The sequence below is a fragment of the Xiphophorus couchianus genome, chromosome 18, assembly GCF_001444195.1.
Source record: "Xiphophorus couchianus chromosome 18, X_couchianus-1.0, whole genome shotgun sequence".
Classification (NCBI taxonomy): Eukaryota; Metazoa; Chordata; class Actinopteri; order Cyprinodontiformes; family Poeciliidae; genus Xiphophorus; species Xiphophorus couchianus.
The window spans coordinates 5,873,997-5,898,136 of NC_040245.1; the positions used below are offsets into that span (position 1 = coordinate 5,873,997).

The following is a 24,140-nucleotide window of genomic DNA, read 5'->3' on the forward strand; positions in this document are numbered from 1 at the left end:
CAAACTAATCCCCTGCGTAACAGTCATTGGGTTAAATCAGTTATATAATGCTGAAAACGCAAGTAGTTGATGTAAAAATATTAAAGGCTTTTAATTTGAAATGTTTGTTAAACTTCATTTCAAAGGGCCAAACTAATCCCCTGCGTAATAGTCATTGGGTTAAAATAGTTATATAATGCGCAAAACACAAGTAGTTGATGTAAAAATATTGAAGGCTTTTATTTTGAAATGTTAAGCTTCATTTCAAAGGGCCAAACTAATCCCATGTATAACAGTCATTGGGTTAAATCAGTTATATAATGCTGAAAACGCAAGTAGTTGATGTAAAAATATTAAAGGCTTTTAATTTGAAATGTTTGTTAAACTTCATTTCAAAGGGCCAAACTAATCCCATGTATAACAAACATTGGGTTAAAATAGTTATATAATGCGCAAAACACAAGTAGTTGATGTAAAAATATTCAAGGCTTTTATTTTGAAATGTTAAGCTTCATTTCAAAGGGCCAAACTAATCCCATGTATAACAGTCATTGGGTTAAATCAGTTATATGATGCTGAAAACGCAAGTAGTTGATGTAAAAATATTCAAGGCTTTTATTTTGGAATTTTTGTTAAACTTCATTTCAAAGGGCCAAACTAATCCCATGTGTAATAGTCATTGGGTTAAATCAGTTATAGTTGATGTAAAAATATTCAAGGCTTTTATTTTGGAATTTTTGTTAAACTTCATTTCAAAGGGCCAAACTAATCCCATGTATAACAGTCATTGGGTTAAATCAGTTATTTAATGCTGAAAACGCAAGTAGTCGATGTAAAAATATTCAAGGCTTTTATTTTGGAATTTTTGTTAAACTTAATTTCAAAGGGCTAACCTAATCCCATGAATAACAGTCATTGGATAAAATCAGTTATATAATGCTGAAAACGCAAGTAGTCGATGTAAAAATATTCAAGGCTTTTATTTTGGAATTTTTGTTAAACTTAATTTCAAAGGGCTAACCTAATCCCATGAATAACAGTCATTGGATAAAATCAGTTATATAATGCTGAAAACGCAAGTAGTTGATGTAAAAATATTCAAGGCTTTTATTTTGGAATTTTTGTTAAACTTCATTTCAAAGGGCCAAACTAATCCCATGTATAACAGTCATTGGGTTAAATCAGTTATATAATGCTGAAAACACAAGTAGTCGATGTAAAAATATTCAAGGCTTTTATTTTGAAATGTTAAGCTTCATTTCAAAGGGCCAAACTAATCCCCTGCGTAATAGTCATTGGGTTAAAATAGTTATATAATGCGCAAAACACAAGTAGTTGATGTAAAAATATTCAAGGCTTTTATTTTGAAATGTTAAGCTTCATTTCAAAGGGCCAAACTAATCCCATGTATAACAGTCATTGGGTTAAAATAGTTATATAATGCGCAAAACACAAGTAGTTGATGTAAAAATATTCAAGGCTTTTATTTTGAAATGTTAAGCTTCATTTCAAAGGGCCAAACTAATCCCCTGCGTAATAGTCATTGGGTTAAAATAGTTATATAATGCGCAAAACACAAGTAGTAGATGTAAAAATATTGAAGGCTTTTATTTTGAAATGTTAAGCTTCATTTCAAAGGGCCAAACTAATCCCATGTATAACAGTCATTGGGTTAAATCAGTTATATAATGCTGAAAACGCAAGTAGTTGATGTAAAAATATTAAAGGCTTTTAATTTGAAATGTTTGTTAAACTTCATTTCAAAGGGCCAAACTAATCCCCTGCGTAATAGTCATTGGGTTAAATCAGTTATATAATGCTGAAAACGCAAGTAGTTGATGTAAAAATATTCAAGGCTTTTATTTTGAAATGTTAAGCTACATTTCAAAGGGCCAAACTAATCCCATGTGTAATAGTCATTGGGTTAAATCAGTTATAGTTGATGTAAAAATATTCAAGGCTTTTATTTTGGAATTTTTGTTAAACTTCATTTCAAAGGGCTAACCTAATCCCATGAATAACAGTCATTGGATAAAATCAGTTATATAATGCTCAAAACACAAGTAGTTGATGTAAAAATATTCAAGGCTTTTATTTTGGAATTTTTGTTAAACTTCATTTCAAAGGGCCAAACTAATCCCATGAATAACAGTCATTGGATAAAATCAGTTATATAATGCTCAAAACACAAGTAGTTGATGTAAAAATATTCAAGGCTTTTATTTTGGAATTTTTGTTAAACTTCATTTCAAAGGGCCAAACTAATCCCATGAATAACAGTCATTGGGTTAAATCAGTTATATAATGCTCAAAACACAAGTAGTTGATGTAAAAATATTCAAGGCTTTTATTTTGGAATTTTTGTTAAACTTCATTTCAAAGGGCCAAACTAATCCCATGTATAACAGTCATTGGGTTAAATCAGTTATAGAATGCTCAACAGAGCAAATATCTGATTTAAAAATATTCAAGGCTTTTATTTTGAAATTATTATTATGCTTCATTTTAAAGTTCCAAACTAATCCCATGTGTAACAGTTACTGAGTTAAATCAGTTATATACAGCCCATAGCAGCAAAAAGTTCTAAAGGCCAGTTCAGTCCTGATCTGTTTCAACTGAGGATAGATAGAACTACAGCGATGCTCATTTGTAGTCCTAAGCACCAGCCAATAGCCTCTTGAGTTCCGTTGCTATGGTAAATAATGGTCTCAGCAGGGTGTGAGCTGTGAGTCATACATGCTGCAGACACAATTGTGTGTTTGAGCCAACACGTTTTACTGAAAAAAAGCATTGGAAACAAATCCTTCCTGTTCGGGAACCGTAATACATATTCGAAAAGCGTTTGGAGCGTATGAGAGGCCTATGTGTCTTCTGCGATAGTCCCGAGATTCATATCTGTACCTCACTCAGAGCATTTACAGCGATGAGAGAAAGAAATGTTGTGCCCAGATCTGAAATTCTATTCAAATACATTGGAGAAAGCCTGAGACAGCCTCAGAAAATCCTGTCGCATGACTTTGCTCTGAAGCACCGTGACAGAAAACCGTACGATCTAGATAAATTTCGAAAACATTTTACCGGAGCAGACAGGCGTATCAATGTGAGGACCGATTTTGATACTAATCGTGCGATATTTGTGGGCGTGATGGCGATTTCAAAAATGATTTGGGTTGAAAAAGTTGTCTTGATTTCTCACTCTAATCAGCGAGAGACGCACTCTAATTTTAGGAAAAATGAGAAACTTTGGGTCGCTTAGAGGCAAATTGTGGACAAACCGTAACTGGTATCGACGAGCCGTCTTCACTTTCGAAGAGATCACAGACGTATCTACAAAATGAAATTTGAATGGCATTTCTAGGTGAATTTGTGACGACACAGAAAATCCTCAAAAATAGGGTATTTCCAGGATTTTTCCCATTGACTTATAATGGGGTTTTTTTCGTAGTTTTTTGCGAATTATGTCGCCACGTTAAGCCCAAATCCCACCAAAAGTAATAGCAACAATGGCGTGAATTTTCTGCACGTTTTGATACCTCATTTGTAGGTGTGCACCCAGCGGTATGAGCCGCATTAACGGTTACGGAAGAAAAATAAAGAATATTAAAGAGACACTTTGTTGGGAGAATAGTAATAGGTTCCTGCCATTGCTTTGCATGGCAGGCCCCAATAAAAAGACAGTTGAAAAGGAAGCTGAAAGATACTAGTTGGCATGCTATTGGCTGGCAAATCTAGGAGCAACATTTATTCTCATTGGTGCTGATTAGCTCCATCCCCAACAATGTTGACATTAGCATCTGCTTTAGTACTAAGACTGTGTGTATCAATTCATCTTAATGTACACTTTGTGTTTGAACTACTAAAATAGGTAATTACAAGGTGTTACGCCCCCAAGGTTTAGGGGTTCAGGGGCGGTAACATAAAGATGTGTCCAGAGACAACAAGAAGAATTTTAAATGATTTATTACAAAAGGGATGGTTTCATAAAACCAAAACACAATACAATTTAACAAATAAAGGTCTAACAAACAGAAGAATGTTAAGTGCAAATTAGATTACAAAATGTTCAAACAAGTCAGTCATATGTAAACTCAAAACAACGCAAAGAAAGGACACAAAGGGAGCACCAAACCTCCCAAACACGAGCTTCTAGCTTGTGAAATCAAACTACTCCAAAGTCAAACTGCTTAGCAGAACAAGCAAGAACAAAATGTCTCAAAACTGCCCAAAGCAGTTACAAGCACCAAAGGTGGGGGACAGCTTAACAAAACCTCTTCCTACTAGCCTTCTCAGCATTTGGCCATGGACCTACTCTGCCATAAGTAGCCACCTGTTATTTTTCATATATCGTCGAAGGTTATAAAAGTCTCAGTTAAAAGCAAACAATCCCATATCATAGCATATGGAGCATCAGTAGGAGCTGCTAAATGTGCTCCATGCTGATGTTGAATATCAGCATCGAATATTCGGTTCACAGTGTTAAGGCTGGTTATGAGGTAGAAACCATGAGTTCTTGAGTTGACATCCCATAAATGCATAAATAGTTTAACTTGTTTTGTTTAGAAACATAATTATACTATTTGCGTTTTAGACTGTGGATATCCTAATGCTTGAATAAATACTTGTTTTTTGCTTGCTTTTGGCTGTGACGTTACCCCAAAGCATCATCAATCCACCCCCATGCAGGTAAACAGTTGCGGAGGCGTTCCTGTCAAAAAAGTTTCATACCCTGTTTGTCTCATTGCTGCCAAAAAAGTTGAACCGATCAACCCACAATATTTCTTTGAAAAACATATCAGGGTTACGCGGATCTTAATTTGCAAACATTAGATTTTATAGTGAAAATAATATGAAAAATCTTTTTTTTTGTCGCTCATTTTTCAGTGCAATATTGTCACAAACAGAAGTAGAGAAATTCCCCATTGAAGTAGTGAAAAAATTGTCACCTTGAGAGCTGGTGCCCTCAGGACATGAGTGAATTAAGTTTCTGTTTGCATGCTCAGTTTGAAGCTTAAGCCTTCCCCCGCTGACAATTTCCCACACAGGGCACAGCAGAGAGGTCACTGATCCATCCAGGGCTAAAACAACATGACTGACAACTGTGTGCTCACACATGCTGCCAATTTAAAATCTGTAATTCACACGCTGGACTCTGGAAGTCAAACTGAAGGGAATACATGCACATTCTACACAGGAAGCCCCGCAGGAACCACGGATCTGCTCTAATGGTGCATTTTACCACGACTTCACTGTACTGCCTCAGGCAAAATTATGGATATTTTGCTAACTTTGCCTTTACAAACTGTGGAAATGTACTAATTTGATTGTGTTATGGTGAATAATGCATGCATCACGTGATATTATTCCAGTAAAACATTGCTATATGAGAGTGTTAACTACCACCCATGTTACTAAAACTTGAAAGTTGCTGCTGACAGTGAAAGAAAACAAAAAGCATTTTTAATGACCTGAAATTCACCTGGCAGAATGACAGCCAGCTGCTCTGTTTCCCCTCATGTCTCTCTCTATCCTGGAAAGAACACGTTAGCCTTTTATTTACTTTTTAATTTATTAGCCCATATAATTTTGAATGAATCCACACATATGCAATTATATATTCCACCCTGCCTCTTGTTCATGCCCTAATATATACTGGACTATGGATTCAACTTATCATCTTGCAAGAAACCTGCAGATTCATCTTCTGCCTTGCCTTGTGTTGTGTCTGGGGCTGTCAGCAGATGGGATTTGGTAGTATGTGGTTGCCTTGGAGATAAGATAAAGGTTGTACCCAGGGGAGTTTGCTGTGTGGTGACTGACAGGTATAGTCCTTTCTCATATCTCTCTTGCTGGGCACTAAGTGGGGTGGGCCCTCCAACCAGTCATGTGTTTCCTGGATGTTCAGAGCTCAACGCTGTAATGAAAACCTGCACAAAGGAATGGTGGAGCACACTATAGGTGGCTTAGATACCTGTAATAACAGCCATTACTATGGGGCAAACACAGTAAAATAGCATGCATGGTGAGGTGGAGAGTTTTGCTATTTCAGTAATTAATCTTTTTGATTAATTGCCAAAAGAATATACAATTATTATATATAATTCTAAAAGTAAAAATAATGGTTTTACCTTTGTTACTTATGCAGTACTTTGATCACTTTGCTCTCAGCTAAGCAACATCTGAAGAGTTAAAGCATCTCGAGCCTGAAGAGCGGCGCTCTTTTTCACACGTTTCACATATTGAAAGTGATAGGTGCCAAATTCCTTCCCCTGCTAGATCTGAAAAGGCAGGCAACCATGGAGACTCTCATCCCTAGTAAAGGCTCTTCTTTCTCTCTTTAGTTTTTACCTTATGTTTCTCATTTGTCTTGACTCAAAGCAAATTTTTCATTGCTCCAGCCTGTCTTTTTATGAATTGTTGTCAGTCACTTGGTCTAATGAATATAAAATGTAACAAAATGTAAAGAAAGTAGAAAGCACAATAATTAGTTTTTAAAGTCATTTATAGATCTGTTCTATTTACTACTTGTTTTAATTTGCAATCCAAAGTGAAACATCTTTACGTCTAAAACCAGAGCATTGGCTCTGCCCACACGCATGATGCACTGTACGTTGGGCACCATTAGGCCTGTCACGATAGCAAATTTTGCTGAGCGATTAATTGTCTCAAAAATTATTGCGATAAACGATAATATTGTTTGAAGATCTTTTTACACTGATTTAATGGAAATGATGTAATAATGCATGTGATTTCCTGCCAAAGATAGATACACTTTATTTTCAAAAGAACACTAAACACTGGAGCTGATAAACAAAATAAACAAAACAACCAAAAACAAAAATAAAATGGATTCTCAGTCTCCATTAACAAAAAACTCACTTTGAAAAAAAAACTAAACAACATAAAGCCAAAGTGGAAATAAATACTGCATTCAACCAAAAGAGTGCAGATTATGAAGTCTGTATATTATGTTGCCCTTCAGTAATAATTAGATTTAAATAGAGAAGATGGGCACATCGACTACCTGATGCAATAGTTCACACTACATGATTTTTTGCTCCTATTTTTCCCCTTACAACAATCCTAGATGTTGGTCTTTCTAAGATCGTGTGGTTTGTTACGGTAGATCGTCCTCCGATCTAAATCAGGGTTTTCCCCGACTGGGATCTTAACGCAGCATGTTGAATGTGACAAGTAGCCAATCAGAAAGCGCGGATTCTCCTGCGCTTTCTGAGGGGAAATTACGGAGGGGAATCCCAAACAGCTGACACGGCGCAACCCGAAGTCCAGCGGACATTGGAGATGATATGTAGAAACAACATTAATGTTTATTTAACATGCAAAGAATATAGAAATGACAAGAGGAGGAGTTGGAGCGAAATTGCTACCGCAGTTGATAAACCCGGTACTTTTCAGTTGTTCTTCGTTAACGTGACGTAAATAGGTTCTAATGATTTTCATTCAGTCAGGACTTTACGCTGACACCAGCCACATGCATTGCAGGTAGATTGTAGAAATGCATTGATTAATGTCTGGTTTTAAAATTAGTTCACTGGACTTGTAGCCATTATTTTGTGCCCATTGTTGGACACCACAGGGCAGGAACGAACCCGATCGAACCGTTATACCTAGGATTTCTGTCGGCTAATGTGTGATCTGTCAGGTTTTGAAAATGGACCGACCGACAACTCTAAGATCGTGAAGTGTGCGCTGGGCTTTACACTAAGGAAATGAGGAAGGGAGGATCAGTGGAGAGCACCGGAGTTGAGCCTTTTTTCATTCAGTCTCATTAGCTGAAAGAGAAAAAGGTCGGAAGAGACGATAGTGCCGATAATTAAAATGACGTCGATAGTTTTAATTTATCGTACGATTAATCGATTTATCGTTTATCGCGACAGGCCTAGGCACCATAGAAATGTTAATAAGATTTTTAAAATAAAAATATACAGAGCATCTTCATCAATTCAATACAACTTCTTGTGTTGAAGAAAAAGATGAATTTCTTGTGCAGCCCTATCTCTAGTCTCGTGGTGGTGGTTTCCCCCACCTCTTACTGATCTTCAATCTCACGTTTGGTCAGAACCTATAGCTTCTTGTTCTGAGCGCTGAGAGCAGGAGCGTTGTTTCTGCGCTCTCAGACGGCGCACAGAGCCAAGTAGGCATCTCAAGTTTGACAGGAGTCTGCCAGAGCAAGAGCGCGTGCCAGAACACTATTGAGCAAGCGTGTGTGAGATTTATTGTTCGTTCTGTTATGCGCTATATGCACTCTGATCAGTCTCACTGCATGCACAAATTGGTCACTGCGCACTCTAGTTGGTGGCAGAAATACTGCCACGCAGAGGGATACAAAGAGGAAGAACAAAGAGGAAGAAGCCTTGGAATTATCTTACGGTCAGTAGAAAAAAAAAAGTGAAGCAATATTAATATTTTATATTTACTGAAGCAACACAAAACTGCTTTGAACAAAAGAAAATCATGAAAAAATTTAATTACTAAAATGGTAAAGATACAACTTTGAACAGCTGTGTTAAAGTCTATTCTTCTAAAACAATGTGACTTAATGTAAATCAGTTGTGATGACTTTGACCTCTAAGTATTTGTGCACTGGGCAGTCAAATGGGCAGCAACATCAATGCTTTTAACAGCCACCAAAATTAAACAATAGAACGAAGAAGTCGAAGAATTGGCAAAAAATAAATCATTTTCTAAGAGGGATGTCACAGAAAGAGCTACAGCTACAATTGCAGCAAATGAAGTCCTTACATAGACTCAAAAGGGCTGAATTCAAATGTATGTAACATTTAGATATTTTATTTATAAAGACCTTTTACAATCATTTTCCTTCCCTTTCCTAATTACCCACTGTTATGTTGTTCTATCACAAGAAATATGAAAGAAAAACATTTACATTTCTGACAATATAAGAAAAAGCACAACATCTATTCATGTTTTTACGAGGCACTGCAGATTTTGTGACTGAGTTCTCAAAGTAAGTTTTTTTTTTTTTTTTTTTTTGGCCAACCATAAATTATATTACATTAACTTTAGATGAACAAGTCCTGTAACAGTATTTTTATTTTATAGATATTTAAATATTTATACTGAAATGTAATTGGGTATATGCCAAAGTGGCAAGGTTATGTTATAACTCAAGGTTGTACGTTCAGTCAGAAACCATCTAAAAACTGCAATGACGTATGATTTATAAGTTCATTTGAATTTATGCTTGACTAACTGCATCAATCGTTTTTTATTAAACAGAGGGAGGATAACAGGGCCAAATCGAAGAAATTTATTTAGCAAACTGAGAGCAGAAGCTAATCTGTGGAAATTATTCCACAGAATAGTTTAGGCAAAGCACATAACTATCTAAAAAATATAATTATGTGGTTTACCCTTCAAATGTTAAAGCACATTTGAAGATGGTTTATTTAACTATGAACTTGAAGGTTCACCTGCTGTCTTGAAAATGTAAGTAAAATCCGTTAGAAAATTGTTTTTGTTTTAACTCAGAAATTGAAGTTGATCAAATTCCCAACCGTAGGGAATTTGAATATACATGTTTATTTTTAGATATGTAATTGTTACAAGTTTCACTTTGTCTTGACAGTGTAATATGAGACATATAATCTGTAGAAAAATCAGGCTTCTCTGTCTTCTCACTGTGGTCATACTGCCATCTGCAGAAATACACTAGGCTCAGCAGAAATTGCCGATTGCAGCTGAAAGGAAAGTCTCAGCACCGTCAATCATATTCATGTATGAACTGCTCAAGATTGCTGGTTTGTAGCAGCTGTGTTAATTGTGGGGAAATAACTTACTAGAGAAAAACAGCTTGCAGAGCCTGTCCACCTAGACAGGCTTGCAGCGTCTGTCTAAGTGGAATTTCCATGTCTTCCCATTCTTGGGTTGGACTTCTCATGGGTCTGTACCCTCTTGCCATGAGGCCATTTGTGTTCACATTGCAGCATTTTAAAATTGCCGGTGGATTTTCAGAACCTGAGACCTCACACAGGATGGTAAAAAAAAAAAAAAATCATAGAAATAACAGGTTTGGTCCCACAGTGTGTGATTTACAACCACACAGCAAACAAGACACTCCACACATGAACAGATTCCACTCCTGAAAATTCAGATGTCAGACGGGAAATCTCACAAACCTCTTTGAGATCAAACATAAGTTCAGATAAAACGAACATGGCTGATGTGGAAGAAGCTTGTGGACTATTTTTAACAGAGAAAAAAAAAACAATACATATAAATGTCTCTGAAGTCCATTGAACTTTTTGATACTCCATGTCTCTTGTTTTGTCTGTAGGTTCCTCCTCCATATTTACCTCACCTCACTTTCTGGATGACTACATGTAGCATTTAACAGACTGTGTTCTTGTTTCTCAGCCCCGTATGCTGTGATATCAAGCTAATACAATCCAACGTTGAATTGGTACGTTGGTTTGATGTCGAAGCAGTCCCAACATCCTTCCAAGAAGACTAAATCACTCTTGTCACACAAGACATTAGGAATATCTCATAAAGTGATCTTTAGAGCCATCATGATAATCAGAATGTCCTTACAATTGTTGGATAGGAGAAAATTGGGTCAAAAATCAGAATAATCAATTTGCCTTGTGAACCAGGCATTTGTTAGGTAAATAGATTGACCTAATTGTGTGGTTGGTTGCTTGTGATAGATGACCTGAAGACGTATCAGTGTGTACTTCACCTTTTGTCCAGTGACTCCATCTAAAGGCTGCAGCACCTTCATGACCCTTGATAGGACAATACAAGGAGAGATATTGGACGCAATTGGCAAAAATGGGAAGATGACCCCGTTTTTTAAGCTGTAGCACCCAGTTCTTTCTTTTTTTTTCAAAATAAAAACAATGCCTTTATTTGACAGGGGCATGAGTTTCTATTGTGAGTGTGCAGCTTGTCAGTACGCCAGAGCTAAAAGATCATCCATTATTGATGGTCTTTGGAGAACAGCCAGACAACTGCATCTCTTTATTGATCTAAAATCTGCAGCTTATGATGGAAGAACATCACTGGCACAATACATCTTCTGGAACAGTTCCTCTCAGTGGCACTCAAAGCAGGCTCACTGTGCTACATTTTCTAGTAGCCAGACATAATCAAGAGAGTATGCTTGACAAGTACAGTGTAAGTCCCTGGATTTATATTCTAAGTATAAATTACAGTAAAATACCTTTCTAAAACACATTCCTAGTCTAAATCTGTTCATTTTAGTCAAGGCCTTTACATACTAAGCAAAGATAAATTTGTTAATTTTGGTATTGAGAAAAAAAACAATGTTTGTTCTGACCAGGACAGTTAAAACCCTACAAAAAATCAAGAGCAGGACGTCTGGGATGTCTTGATAGTTTCCTCCTAATGCAGCAGTCTAATAATTCTCACTTTAAATTTTTTGATCAAAAATATTGCTGTCAGATATCACACAAAAAAGGTTGCTTCCTGATGATATCAAGAACAACCTGTCTTTAACCCCAAATAATACCATAGCTAGAATCATCGAATACTTGAGACCCCCTCTAAATATACCTATATACCTTATTATGCATTAATACCCAAAGTGGAATCTATTGTGGCACTGTCCACTGTCTTCCTTATCTCCACTCTTGGCAGTACAGTCAATCAGCGCCAAGGAACATAAGTGACACTCCTGTACTGACTGTTTTGCAAGAACCACCCAACAGCATGACAAGTGGGTATTTCTGCTTTCTGAGCTGAATTTTGTTTCAAATATTTTAGATGTACTCTATGAGAAAATCTGCCAGTAGGCAACTTTTTTTCTGGAGAAATAATGTTTCAGAGAAAAATCTGTGAATAGGTGAATTTGTGAAATCTGAAATGTGGATAGACGGGATTCCAATGGCCTTTATTGTATCTCAATCCTCCTCATAATTAGCAGTGTTTTGTCATCTCTTCACTCAGATCCTTGTTGATGTGCCCTTTCACATTTAAGTTGGTGAGTCTCACCTGTTCCCACTCCATTAATCACTCCTCCCAGTACATATGCTCTTTCTACTGTATTAACTTATGCAAGTGATGTCTATTGGTTATGTTTCAGGCAGATGAGTGACTCAGTACACCAGGCTAACTCTAAAACTGCTTCTGTTATTTCTATGCATGAAACAGAAAGAAAAGACTGTAACACTTAAAGCCCTTACTTTAACATCAACGGCTAATAATTTTAGTTATTTCGCCAGAAAAAGTCACTCTGACATTGAGCATTACTTCATAAGAATTTACTGAGATGAGAAATCTTGTTTTAATATTGCAGTGTTTTTGTGCCATGTACTCATTATACCCCTATTTTTATTGTCAAAAGTAATTGCTTAAATCTTTCACTCCAGTTTGTTTGCCAACAGACATACCCATTTTAACACTAATATTATGCCATTCCATTGTGCTTCATTCTTTTTTTTTATTCTGGTAAAGACAGATAGTGTGAGGCCTTGAAAGAGAGCTCAAGCACAAATTCTTAAGCAGAAAGAAGTATGATGAAAAGCATATAATTACACACATCCACACAGCGCCAACATCTGTGAAACAACTTTTGCAGGTTTGATTCAGACTTGCAAATCACGAGTTAAAACAACCCCCGCCCCCGTTTTTCATAGATGGTAACTAATTAGTCTTCTGTCACATGAACAGTGACTACAGTTTACTCTGTATCACTGCATGCTTCTCCTACTGTGCAAGAAAGGGGTCTTTTAAGTTCTGCGATGTTTGAAGTGAAGATATGGCCGCTGATGAGAGGAGAAAGCAGACGAGAAGCAATTAGTGAGTCACTGTGCAAGTGACAAAATGTACGTTTAAACTGAGGTGGATGACAACTAAAATGTCAGAGTGTTTTTAGAGCCTCTATCTTGTTTTGCATTTAATTATAATTCTAAATGAATTATGAAATGTTAAAAGCACTTTGTGTGTTGTTCAGGGACATGAGCTCCTTCTACTCCAACAATCTAAACTGTACACTCACTTTATCTAACAGTGGCTTATAGCAATTCAAAATGAGATGTCTGGTGAAAAAAATTACAATTAAATGATTAAACTCTCTGCTAGCATGGTTAATTCTGGGACCTGCATTAAAAGAACTACTTTATTATTTTTCTCCTCAAATGTTAGATTTACAACCCATTATGTCTCTATGTGGAGGTGCTTCATCTGTTTTTTGTTTTTTTTGCAATGTGGAATACATTGGAATGTTGCAAATAATTTAAAATAGCACAAAACATCACACAATTCCTGAGGGACTGAAGTACATTGTTGGCTTAGTTATAAAAAGAATGGTAACTTTAAAAATCATGTAAAATTTAGTAGCTGAACCTGAAGCTTGTTTCAGTGCAAATATGGCATGTGTTTAGACAACACTTCTGTAGAGTTTTTGTTAAATTTGCGGAAAGAAAACAGATTTTTTTTCCTCGAGGGAAAAGTTTTGCCACTGGTTCGTCCGGTATCCTGAAAATTACCCAGTTTTGTTCACAACCTGAGAAACTTGTGTTGCTAGTTTCAATTACCCTTTGATTTTTGTTTTATTTCTGACTCCTACCACATCTGTGTGAATATTTTTCCAAATGCAGATTTTCTACAATATTTTCACCTCATGACAACATTTGACTTGAAATTTTTATGTGAAAGCTGTAAATATGTTTAAACAGATTTTTAGTGGGGGTTTAAAAATGACTGCGTGTGGTATGTACATGTCAACTAGACAACCTAAGGGTACCAGAAACAATGACAAAAGGCCAAGATAGGTGACACACATACTGTACATAGACATAACAGGCTTAATGTTCCACAAAATACACTTAATTTCCTCATGTTTTGATGCCTGTAGAATAAATGCTAACATACGTGTCAATATAAACAGCCATGTGACATCTTTAGTATTAAATGTATATTTAATATGTTGCAACATTAAATATCTCTATACTTTTATGACTTTTATGCAAATATGTACTGAGTTTTTAAAAGGCACAGTGAGGTGTTTTTCCGTGTCTGAATGAATGTTATTTTTAATGTCTTGTTTCTTTTCCCACCAGGACTAAAATAAAAACAAAGTGGGAGGTTGTATTTTAGGCAGGCTGTGTGCAGGAAATGATAACCTAGTCTTGTCTCTCCCCACAGAATATTAGACCGTTAAAGCTCCTCTAATTCTTGAGTGGTCATGTTGCACTCCTCCCTCTGCAAACAATGAAAAGTTGCTCTTGGCCACTGGTGAGTCAGTGCTGATAAGCTAAAGGTGTAAGACTGTGCTTAAAATATAGGTTTGTAAGATAATTCGATGGTTTTTCCTGAGGACTTTTGTGCTTAGCAGAAACATAACTCATATTGTGTGGTTTTAACAGCAGGCAGAGGGCAAAGGATGGTCTTACTTTTGGAAGTTCTTAAATGAATTCAAATAACATATTAAACAAGCTTATTTTTTGGTACTATCATTTGTTTGATTAAAATGTTTAAACTTTTTAATATTCTTTTAAAGAAATGCACGTTGTTCAGTCTGTAATTGGCCAGAGGCAAAATACCCAAAATACTGCTTTTCACCGTATGTTTTCCTCTGTAATGAGCAGTACTTTATTGATCTCTCATGATCAGCTACTTATTTCACTTCTTGAAGAAGAGAAGCTGCCAACACCTGTGAAAAGTGATTGAAATGGTTTGTTTTAATGGGCAGCATCTGAATTAAAGTACAGAGAAATTGGCAGGTGTATGGAATTGGTCAATTTTTATGACCAGCTTGTTACAGGCACTGAGAAAAATAAAATTCTCCCTTTTTTTTATCAGTGAACACACCACATAGTTCCGCCTCTTCAATACTTTTTGGTGCATAAGCTGTTGTTGAGGGAAGTAGACTCAAAACAAGATGTTTTAGGGAGTGCAATGTGCTTTAATATGAAGTCTCAGAAAGCATGCAAAAATTGCTAAAATCTATTTAAAAGGTAACAATATTATTTACAACATATCAAAACATGCTTGTATTTCATTCAGGCTGGGGAGAGAGTGAGACTTTGCTTAGATAACAGGAAGGCTGAGTGGAGTACTGCAATGTTGATATATTATCCCTTTGAACTTTCAATCTCAGTTTATCATGTCATTTGGGATTCTTCTGTAACATTCACTTTTAGGTTTAAGACTTTTATTTTAGTTTTATGAGTTTTCCATTGTTGGTAGATCCTAATATATTTTGGTTCAACTCCTCCTGTCTGTGTCTTCTCAGCCTTTTACCATCTCCTCTCCCCGCTCAGCTGCCATTAATTTTGTTTGTGTGTACGTGCCTGGTTTCCAAGTCACCATCACAATCCCATTGTATGTAAGCTCCCTGGTTTCTTTGCTCATTACTGGATTCTTGTGTTGCTCTCATCATTGTTCCGTGTTCTTATTTTTCTCATTTCAAGACTGTAAGTTTTTCATTTTATTTATTATACAATCTTCATCTTCCTGCTGATGTCCTGTCTGCATGTGGGTGCTCCTAATCCAAAACACTTAATAAGCCACCTTTTAGAAATAATGAACTCTGGTGAATGCACACTAATACACGCTGCATTTTTAGTACAATAATGAGTGGCATGCTTGGGTTCTCTCTGAGTACTCTCGCAATCCAAAGCTGCATATTAAGTCAATGTATCTCTCTAAAATTCTCATTCGTTGTTAAATTCTCACCCAATGAACGCTGAAGATACACACCAGCACTCTCACTACTTTGCATGGTTAAGCATGTGTGGACGATGAATAGATGTTCCCATATTTTCTCATAATGTAATGCTTATCATCATGTCAAAGGTTTACAAAACCCAGAGATGCACTGTGATTTGGACATCTGCTTTTTATTTCAAAACCTATCTTATTGCAGCTTTTTTATTTAAAAAGTGATCTAGCAACCAAAATATGTTGGAAGTTCTTTACACATGATTTATGTGCTATTTGGTCTTTTTGAAGGCTGTTGTTTATCCTTTAGTAATTTTCTTGTGTAAATACACAGCTAGCATGTATACAAACCGGCAGTAAACTCTAAGGAAATTACTAATTTCAAGAACCCCATAAATTACAGTAATTATGAATGAAATGTAGTTTCCCTCTTGAGTCAAGTAGCAAACATTATATGCCTAAATGGCAGATGATATTATTGATTCCACTGGAAAAGCAATCTAAAATCTGTACACACATGAATATATACTTCATACCTGCTCTGTTAATAGAGCACTAATGTGTTATATAATTGAGTTTTAAATAATATTGGAATGTTTTGTCTAAGCTCAATTTCCAATTGACATCCCTTGCTTAGATTAAAGACATTCATCTAATGAGTAATGTTTCCTGTATTTTCTCAAGATGTTTTGAAATATATATATAAATAAAATAGGACATTAAATCACAGTTAAACTCCTGGAATGAAATAAACATCCAAAGTTCTTTGCAAGGACAGCTTTCCAAGATTGATTTAAACGCTAGTGTTTATCAATTTTAGCACGAAGGTAGGAATTTTCCTTTAGGCCCAAATCTTACGGACAAAAGCAAGAATTCTAATCGATAAACTATCGTTAGTTATTATTCCAGTCACTTTCACAGTTGCTGATGTGTGAATGTCAGTGACCATGGAGTTTGACAGTCGGTCTTAAAAGGATATTATTTTACTCTGTTCCCAGACACTGTCAAGCACAATTTTTGCTTGAAACTTGTGAGTTTGTCCCCTGCCTGCATTAAAGACAAAGTCTGGAAGGAAGGTTTTCTTGGCACCAGTCACTGCATGGTCCCCTCCCCCCCCCAAAAAAATAAAATACAGTTCCTGGCACTTGAGGGAAGAACAGTGAGTGCTGAAAGAGCTGTCATCCATCACTGTGAATCATCCAGTGCTGCATTAACATATCCTGGGTCCTGAGACTTCTAACTTTTCACGTATTTGACATTAGTGAACCAATCAAAGGTTTACTAAAGCTGAATGGTTTCATTGTGTAGGTATGTGGTAGGATTTAACTAAGTATAGAAGTTATACATTCTCATGGAGTTAACACACAACTGAAGGGGCAGTACTATGTGTTTTCCAGGCAGATAGTGGCATTTTATACCACAATGAACTGACTGTTACTTCCAGCTTTTATAAATATACTGCATGTATAAAACACTACTTGAGATATTTAATGTTGACGCCTTAAAATTGGGCCTCTGTCTCATCCATGCATCCCCTACCCTCTGTTCGTCATTTCATATTGATTTCCAAAACACTGCATGATTAATATAATATAATGTAATATATAATTAATATAATAAATTTCATGGTGCTGGTAGATTTATTCATCTGCATCATTTTAATTGCAAATTAAGTGTTAGTTGTTGAGCTGCTATTGTCCGACAACTAAAAGGGGACAAAAGCCCTACGTAGCCCCTCTAAAAGTGAAAAAAATAATTTTTTAACTAATGACACCACTTAAAGTTACCATTAAGTCTTTTACAAACTGCTGGAAGCTGCAGTCATTAAAGGTGTTTTGTGATTATAGGGAGGTCTTTGTGTCTGCTTGTCTTTGGCACACACATTTTGCACACTTTGTCAGGATTACAGAGCTTGGTAGTTGTTGACTCAGTCTCCTTGCGAAGCAACTCTGTTTACCATATGACTTTTAGTTCATAGAGAAGGGGCTTTGAGGCTTCCCATATTTGGCCTGAGTCAGACACTGAGAGCAGGTGTTGGCGGTCCGCTGGAGGATTTTTGTTTGATTTAGTCTGTGAATATAATTTGGCATCATTTTTATTTCCAAGCTTTGAGCCAGTGGCGTTCTCATGTCCCTGTGGCTTGTGCTCCGGTTCCAGAAAACGACACCAGTCGTTTCATAAATAAACAGAAAACAATTAGACCACAGTATTTTTTTTAACACAGTAGCAAAATAGAGAACATTTTGTCTTAATTACTCAATTATATTTCTGGAGCACAAGTTACTATAACCGGTTTAATATAAAAACAAATATATTGGTTGTTTTTATTTAGTGACAGATTTATCTTCTGCTCTGTTTTTTTTTTCCAGGTCTTTCTGCTGCTGTCCAGAAGTTCTCCCAGTCGTTGCAGGAGTTCCAGTTTGAGTGCATTGGTGATGCTGAGACAGATGACGAGGTCAACATTGGTAAGAGTCATTTATCATGGCACAACTCTGTCATTTGTTTCAAATTCATTATAGAAGCTTTTGTAAAGTCACTAGAGGGAAAACTGTTGCTTTATTGCAATTTGCAATACAAAATACACAAGTTTTGTAAATTATTTAAAAAAAAAAAAAAAAAGCTAAGAGATTCATTCATGAAATTCAAATGCATGAGAGGAGGACCAAGGAACAAACTCTCATGACCTGATATGTTTTTTAAATATTTGGTTTGTGATGCTCATTCTTTGCTTAGTTCAAAAAGACAATGGCATTCCTGTCTTCCTTGAACTTCAAGATCATCCCATATAGACTATAATTCCACTTTTCATTATGATATTATGCATTTCCTGTAATAATCATGTTTTAATTGGCATTTCTTCACTCTTAAAGTTCTCAAATCAGGCTAACTCTTAGACCAACATCCTAAAAGCTTTAAACAATAGTTAACAGTTTATTTCCTCCTGCGATTTATGCATCAGGCTCAATTCTCTTTCAGTGCCTTGCACTGTAGTCTTGTGACTTCATATCATTTTTAATGGTGTGAAACTACTACAGTATTCCATTTGATGCACTTTAAAATATCTTCAGTGAAACAATTATCTTGTCATTCTGAAGAAATTGATAAAAACCAGCCCCCTTTCCACTCATGGAAACCTCAATTTATTGCAGTTATGTGCTGCAGCGTTTTCTGGTCTGGTTTTATGTTAGTGCTTTTTCACAAATGTTCTAAGTGTTTGCAGCTATTTAGTATTTATGGCTATTATGTGCAAATAACCTTTTGCCTATAATTGCAAGTTTCTTTTGACCCTTCTGTTTTGGAAAGCTCTTTACCTTGTTTTTCCTCTTTGACCCATTTGCTCAAACATTCACACACCAGTCCAGCAGAGCTGCCATGCAGAGGGGCCTGTCTGCCACCACAAGCCAACTGTAGATCAGCATATTGCCTGAGGGTACAATAGCTTAAGGTGGGGGCAGGGATACAAATGCCAGCTGTGCTTTTTCAGTGCAATTATGCTTGTCTGCGAAAGGGAGAACACACAACCTTGGCCTTTCTCCAAAAAATGCAACATGCATGCTAATTGGCTGTTGCATTTTACTAAACAGATTAGCACATTTTGCCACATTGTCATGCATGTACACACAGTCCAAAAAAAACGGAGTAGATGGATGGGAGCCATTGGCCAGGTACAGATTTTATTCATCTACTCAGTATCTCATAAATGTATTTTTCACATTTGCATTGTGTTATAACTACAAAATCCTGCATTTTTTGTGGTTTTATTTTAAGCAAAACTGTGAAAAAACTGTGGTTTAATTTTTTTTTTACAATAGTAACTTAAAATGTCTGAGAACCAGTTTTCTAATTGAAAAATAGTATTCGGAATGCTAAATCGTAACTCTGGCTGGGCCAAGGCTCTGAAACGTGTAGCTCTGGCTATGTGGGCCCCCTAAAGAGACTCCTGATAACCTTGAGCAGTAATATTATAAAACTAAGCAGTGTTCTGATATTTAAAGGGAATAGGAAAGACATTCATGTAAAATCTGCAGTAATATGAACAGAAGGACAATGATTTTTGTGCACGTCAGTCTAAAAATCAATAAGCTTCTTAACTATTTCATTATTATTTTTCTTTAAGTATGGGATCATTCTATTATTTTAAATCTTTTGTTGTGTGTTTTTTTTTAAATCAGAAAATGTAATAAATTATTTCAAATGCCAACATTTTTAGATTTTATGTAGTAAAAAGCCCAATTCATCCTGAAATATCAATATGACAAAAAACTGCTTTTGTATTAAATAAAACAATTATTAAAAAAACAATTGAATCCACCCAGTGAGATATTTATTGATAAACTTAAGACCTAGTCTTTCATTACTAGTATAGAAAAGGTAGATAGATACAACTTGTCCAAAACAACAACAAAAACAGATTAATGAGATGAACATTATCTACTAAATTTATTTTCCAATAACTGGATTGTCTGTCTGGGTTTTATGTTTGCATGAGTCCACAGCAGAAAAATACAGTATTAACACTGCTTAGTTAAGTATTTGTTCACATATTATCATGATTTTCACCTGAATTTAACGCCTCTGGCAAGTTTTCAAAATATGCAGCAGCCCCAATTAGCTAGTACTTTAAAAATATAAGCTAATGTTTGTTTAGTTTTTTCTTTTTGTGAGAGGTTGTGTAGATTTTGCGGTTCCAGGCAAAATTGTTTTTAAAAATCTGAGAGAAAAATGGCTTTATGGATTGTAAAGTTTGCAGACGCCCAGGCCAGGGATTTAGGTTTATGTATAGCCTATATTGCCTCTTTTATTTTCACACGGATTCTTGTGCAGCCTCTTGTCAAGCCTCCAGGACATCTGAAGGACTAATTGTGATCAGTGTCAGAGATTAATGGAGGTGGAAATCGTCCAGCCTCCAACAGGTATCTGAAAGCAGATGTGCAGGGGGATGCACCGACTCTAATGGGCAGGACTGTCAGTCTGGCCTCTTCCTTCGCCTCTTGTTTTGTATCCCACTCATTATCCCCAGCTTACGTCCCCCACTCCGTGCCATGGTCTGCTGAATTACTGACCATCTGTGAGGGCTGAACAGGATATCGACCTTCTCATCTTGAGACTTTAATGTTCATCAGAATGCTAAATGACCAGTACCGTACAAAGCTGCAGTAACTGTATGGGGCGCACTCGCTAATTATGTTAAATGGAAAAATCCACACCCAAAGTGAAGTCTCATTAGAATAAAGCACACTTTAATTTGAGGCAGTGCTCACATTCCCAGCCCTGCAATAAAGGATCTGTTGATCACAGATGGAACAATAGCAATCTTAATCTCTCACCTATAAATTGATTTTGGTCTTTATTAAACAATCAGCACACAAAAGTGAACTGACAATATGTCAGGAACAAATTTAAAATGTACAAATATAATAAAAACTTGCCTCTGTTTTAATTTCGAATTCAGTGCCTGGCCAGTTTCCCATTTACATCTTAGCCACACTGCTGTATTCACTCAGTGTCTCAGAGAGAAAAGGCCATAATAACTATTTGAGGGGAAAAATGAAACAGCCTGTTGAAATCAATCTTGTCATCAATGAAACCAAGTTTCTGACTGACATAGCCAGACCCTTGAGTGATTGCCACCAAGGATCTTGATGCAGTATTGGTACAGTCCACTTTGATGCTCCGAGCCTCCCCACGAAACATTGGGATGTTGTGTGTGCTGTCAGACGGGTTCACCTGACCTTTTATTGATTTCCCTCGATGACTTCCTGCGGTGACATTCACATGCCAGTCAGTTATCTAGGAATCAATGGAGCCAAGGGATTGATGTGGCCATAGAAATGTAAATTTTTTTTTAAAAGTTGAAGGACCTTTCCTCAGAAGGTCAGTCATTGAGACCTTAAGAGCTGTAAAAATCCTTTTTGGGGTGAAGAGAAATCTGATGTGAACAAGCCAAAATGAACAATTAAATCTAGTATGAAAGGTCCACCTAATCCACAAAAAAAAAAAATAGTTGGTTTCCTGGCAGAAGTTATTAAAAGGGGGTTAAGATGTATTTTCCAGGCACGTAGTGTTATTTTTATAGCACAGTCAAGTAACTGTTGCCTTCAGTTGTTTTGAAAATGCTGGATATTTCAAAAATAACTTCAAATAAATTTGACTTTGCATCATAGCCATATCTGATGCCTTCAAATTGGCTTTTGTCTCTTTAAGAGGCTCCTTCCCCTTCCAACACTAGAGGGTGGTCCTGTAACCAGTGAGTTATAGGTTCAAATCCCTTCTCTGTCTCTGTTTTTGTGTTCTTGGCACTTCACCCACCTTACCTGCTGGTGAACCAACAAAAACCCCTCAGAATGATCCTGCCGTCACCGTGCTTGATGGTTGTTTTCCTAACTTAAAAAAATTTTACCTTGGTTTTTTTTAACATACAACTTTTTCTTGACTAACAATGTTATTGTCCTGATTTAAAATAAAAATTTTATGGTAGACTTGAGGCTTCTTGGACACCCGACTGCTCTTTAACATCGTCAGCTATGTAGTCCCTTTTAAATGGGGTTGATAGTTTGGGTTAAAAACAAACTATCAGACTTATTAAGATAAGTGGGGGGCTACACCCAACAACCATGTCTTTGTCAAGAAACCAACCAATTTAAATTAATTCTGAAATTTCTGATAAACAGCCTTTGCCAAAAACGTTTTCATGAAAACAACAAAAAAAGTTATTTTTATGCTGAGGGATGTTTTGTGTAAATTTGAACCTATACATATTTCTGTGCAGATGTGCGTTTCAGAAACTAAATAAATTCAGATTTGTGCACCCAGTTATGTTTTTTGGCTTATTTTTGTAATATGTTTCCAGCTTTAAATAAGAAACTGGAAAACACAGATTAGTGCCGACTGCAAATTCATGTCAACTATTCACCATTGGTGTACAGCATTAATAATATTATTGAATAGCTCACACAATAAATTTTTTAGAAACAGATCTCTTTTATCCTCCAAGTGATTCTTCACATTTACTGCCTTTCCTCCATTTACAAGTGAATTATATGCAAGCTGTAACCCCACTTTGATTCCCATTTCCTTCCTAATCTTGTCCCATCAGTGGCTCCCGCTGTGGCCTTTACCCCCTGGTAGCCTTGCTCTGTTGATAAAGGAGCTGGTAGCATTCAAAGAAGGCCAGCTGCCTGCAAGATTGTTGGCACAAAATCATTGCTCCCTGGTTTTTGAAAGCTTTAGTGTGCAAATAGACCCGAGTGTCCACAATGATGCATGGGTCCCCTTGCCAGGCTGTCAGGGCCGATAATGATATTACTGTGTTGGCAAGCAGCACAGCTCGACCACTGCTAAATGCCTGGACATGCAGTGACAGAGGGGCTCTCCAGCAGAGGCCAAATTGTATCAGGCCTTCTACTTAATGAAGCCGTGAAGCTATCAAGGCACAATCCTCCAGCAGATAAGGTGGAATACATTGTATTCTGAAATCATCTGGCCATGCAGGATGTAATCTAGGCTGCAGAAGTATATCCCAGATGGTGTGAACACATCTTCACCTCATCACTCTCTTTTACATTGGGGCAGTATATTGTGAAGCCTTGCAGGGGATGAAAGCAAAGAGAAGCGATCAGTGGAATCCATTGAATTGAGGTATTGTTTCTTACTGCTGGGTAAGGCTTGGGTTTAAATTGGACAGCTGTATGCTTTTATTACATTCTGAAATGCACTGCTCTGAAGGGTTTGAAGCTGGAAAGCAAATAAACATTTTGCACAATTCTGTCCTGTGGGAGGTGCCTGAAACATCACATCTTTAACAACTGCAGCACCATGTTTTTTCTTCATGCTTTTGCCTCATCTTTCTGGTGCAAAGCTGCTGTCTGTTCAAGATATCTTTCATATCAAGACTTAAAACTATTAGTTTTTCCCTATTTGTTGTTTCTCAAGTTGTTTTTTCTTTTTGTTTGTTTGTTTTTTGTAGCCCAGTCTTTCAAAGAGTTCTCCCAGCTGCTGAACACTGTTGAAGAGGAAAGAAGGCGCTTGGTAAGAACACATTAGAAACATGACAGCACTACAACAAAACACTGCTACCCGTTTTATTGTGTCAGTTGATTGACTGTGCTATTTATAACTTGATTTACAGAAAAAATAAAAAAACACAAAACCCCGCTTACAAAAACTACATTACCAGTAAAAAGCTATCTTTTAACTGTGTTTTATTTTCTGCGCTATGAACAAGAATACTACTATGTTTGATAGGTGCTAAGGTTTAACCATTTTAGTTATTGAATGGAGGTGGAAATAAAGATTTTGTTGACTACTATGCAACTTTTGAGTAAGAAAATATTGCCCAAACTATTAAACAAAACCCAATTTTATTTAATAAAAATTGAGGACTAAAATTGATACCTACTATACAATTTTAGGACATATTAGGGAGAAAAAAATATTTTTGACATGGCAGAGCACTTGATGTGTGATTTGTTTTAACTCATAAATGTATTTATCTC

General features: G+C 36.4%; 1 protein-coding gene across 4 annotated transcripts in view; it reads left to right on the plus strand.

The window, feature by feature from the left end:
* Nucleotides 1–24,140, plus strand: part of arhgap42b (Rho GTPase activating protein 42b) — a 109,531-nt gene that overhangs the window by 16,474 nt on the left and 68,917 nt on the right. For all 4 annotated transcript variants that reach the window (XM_027999062.1, XM_027999063.1, XM_027999064.1 and 1 more), the window contains exons 2-3: nt 18,015–18,110; nt 23,612–23,673. In XM_027999062.1, the coding sequence (XP_027854863.1) occupies nt 18,015–18,110; nt 23,612–23,673 (158 nt within the window). The remainder of the gene's footprint in view (nt 1–18,014; nt 18,111–23,611; nt 23,674–24,140) is intronic.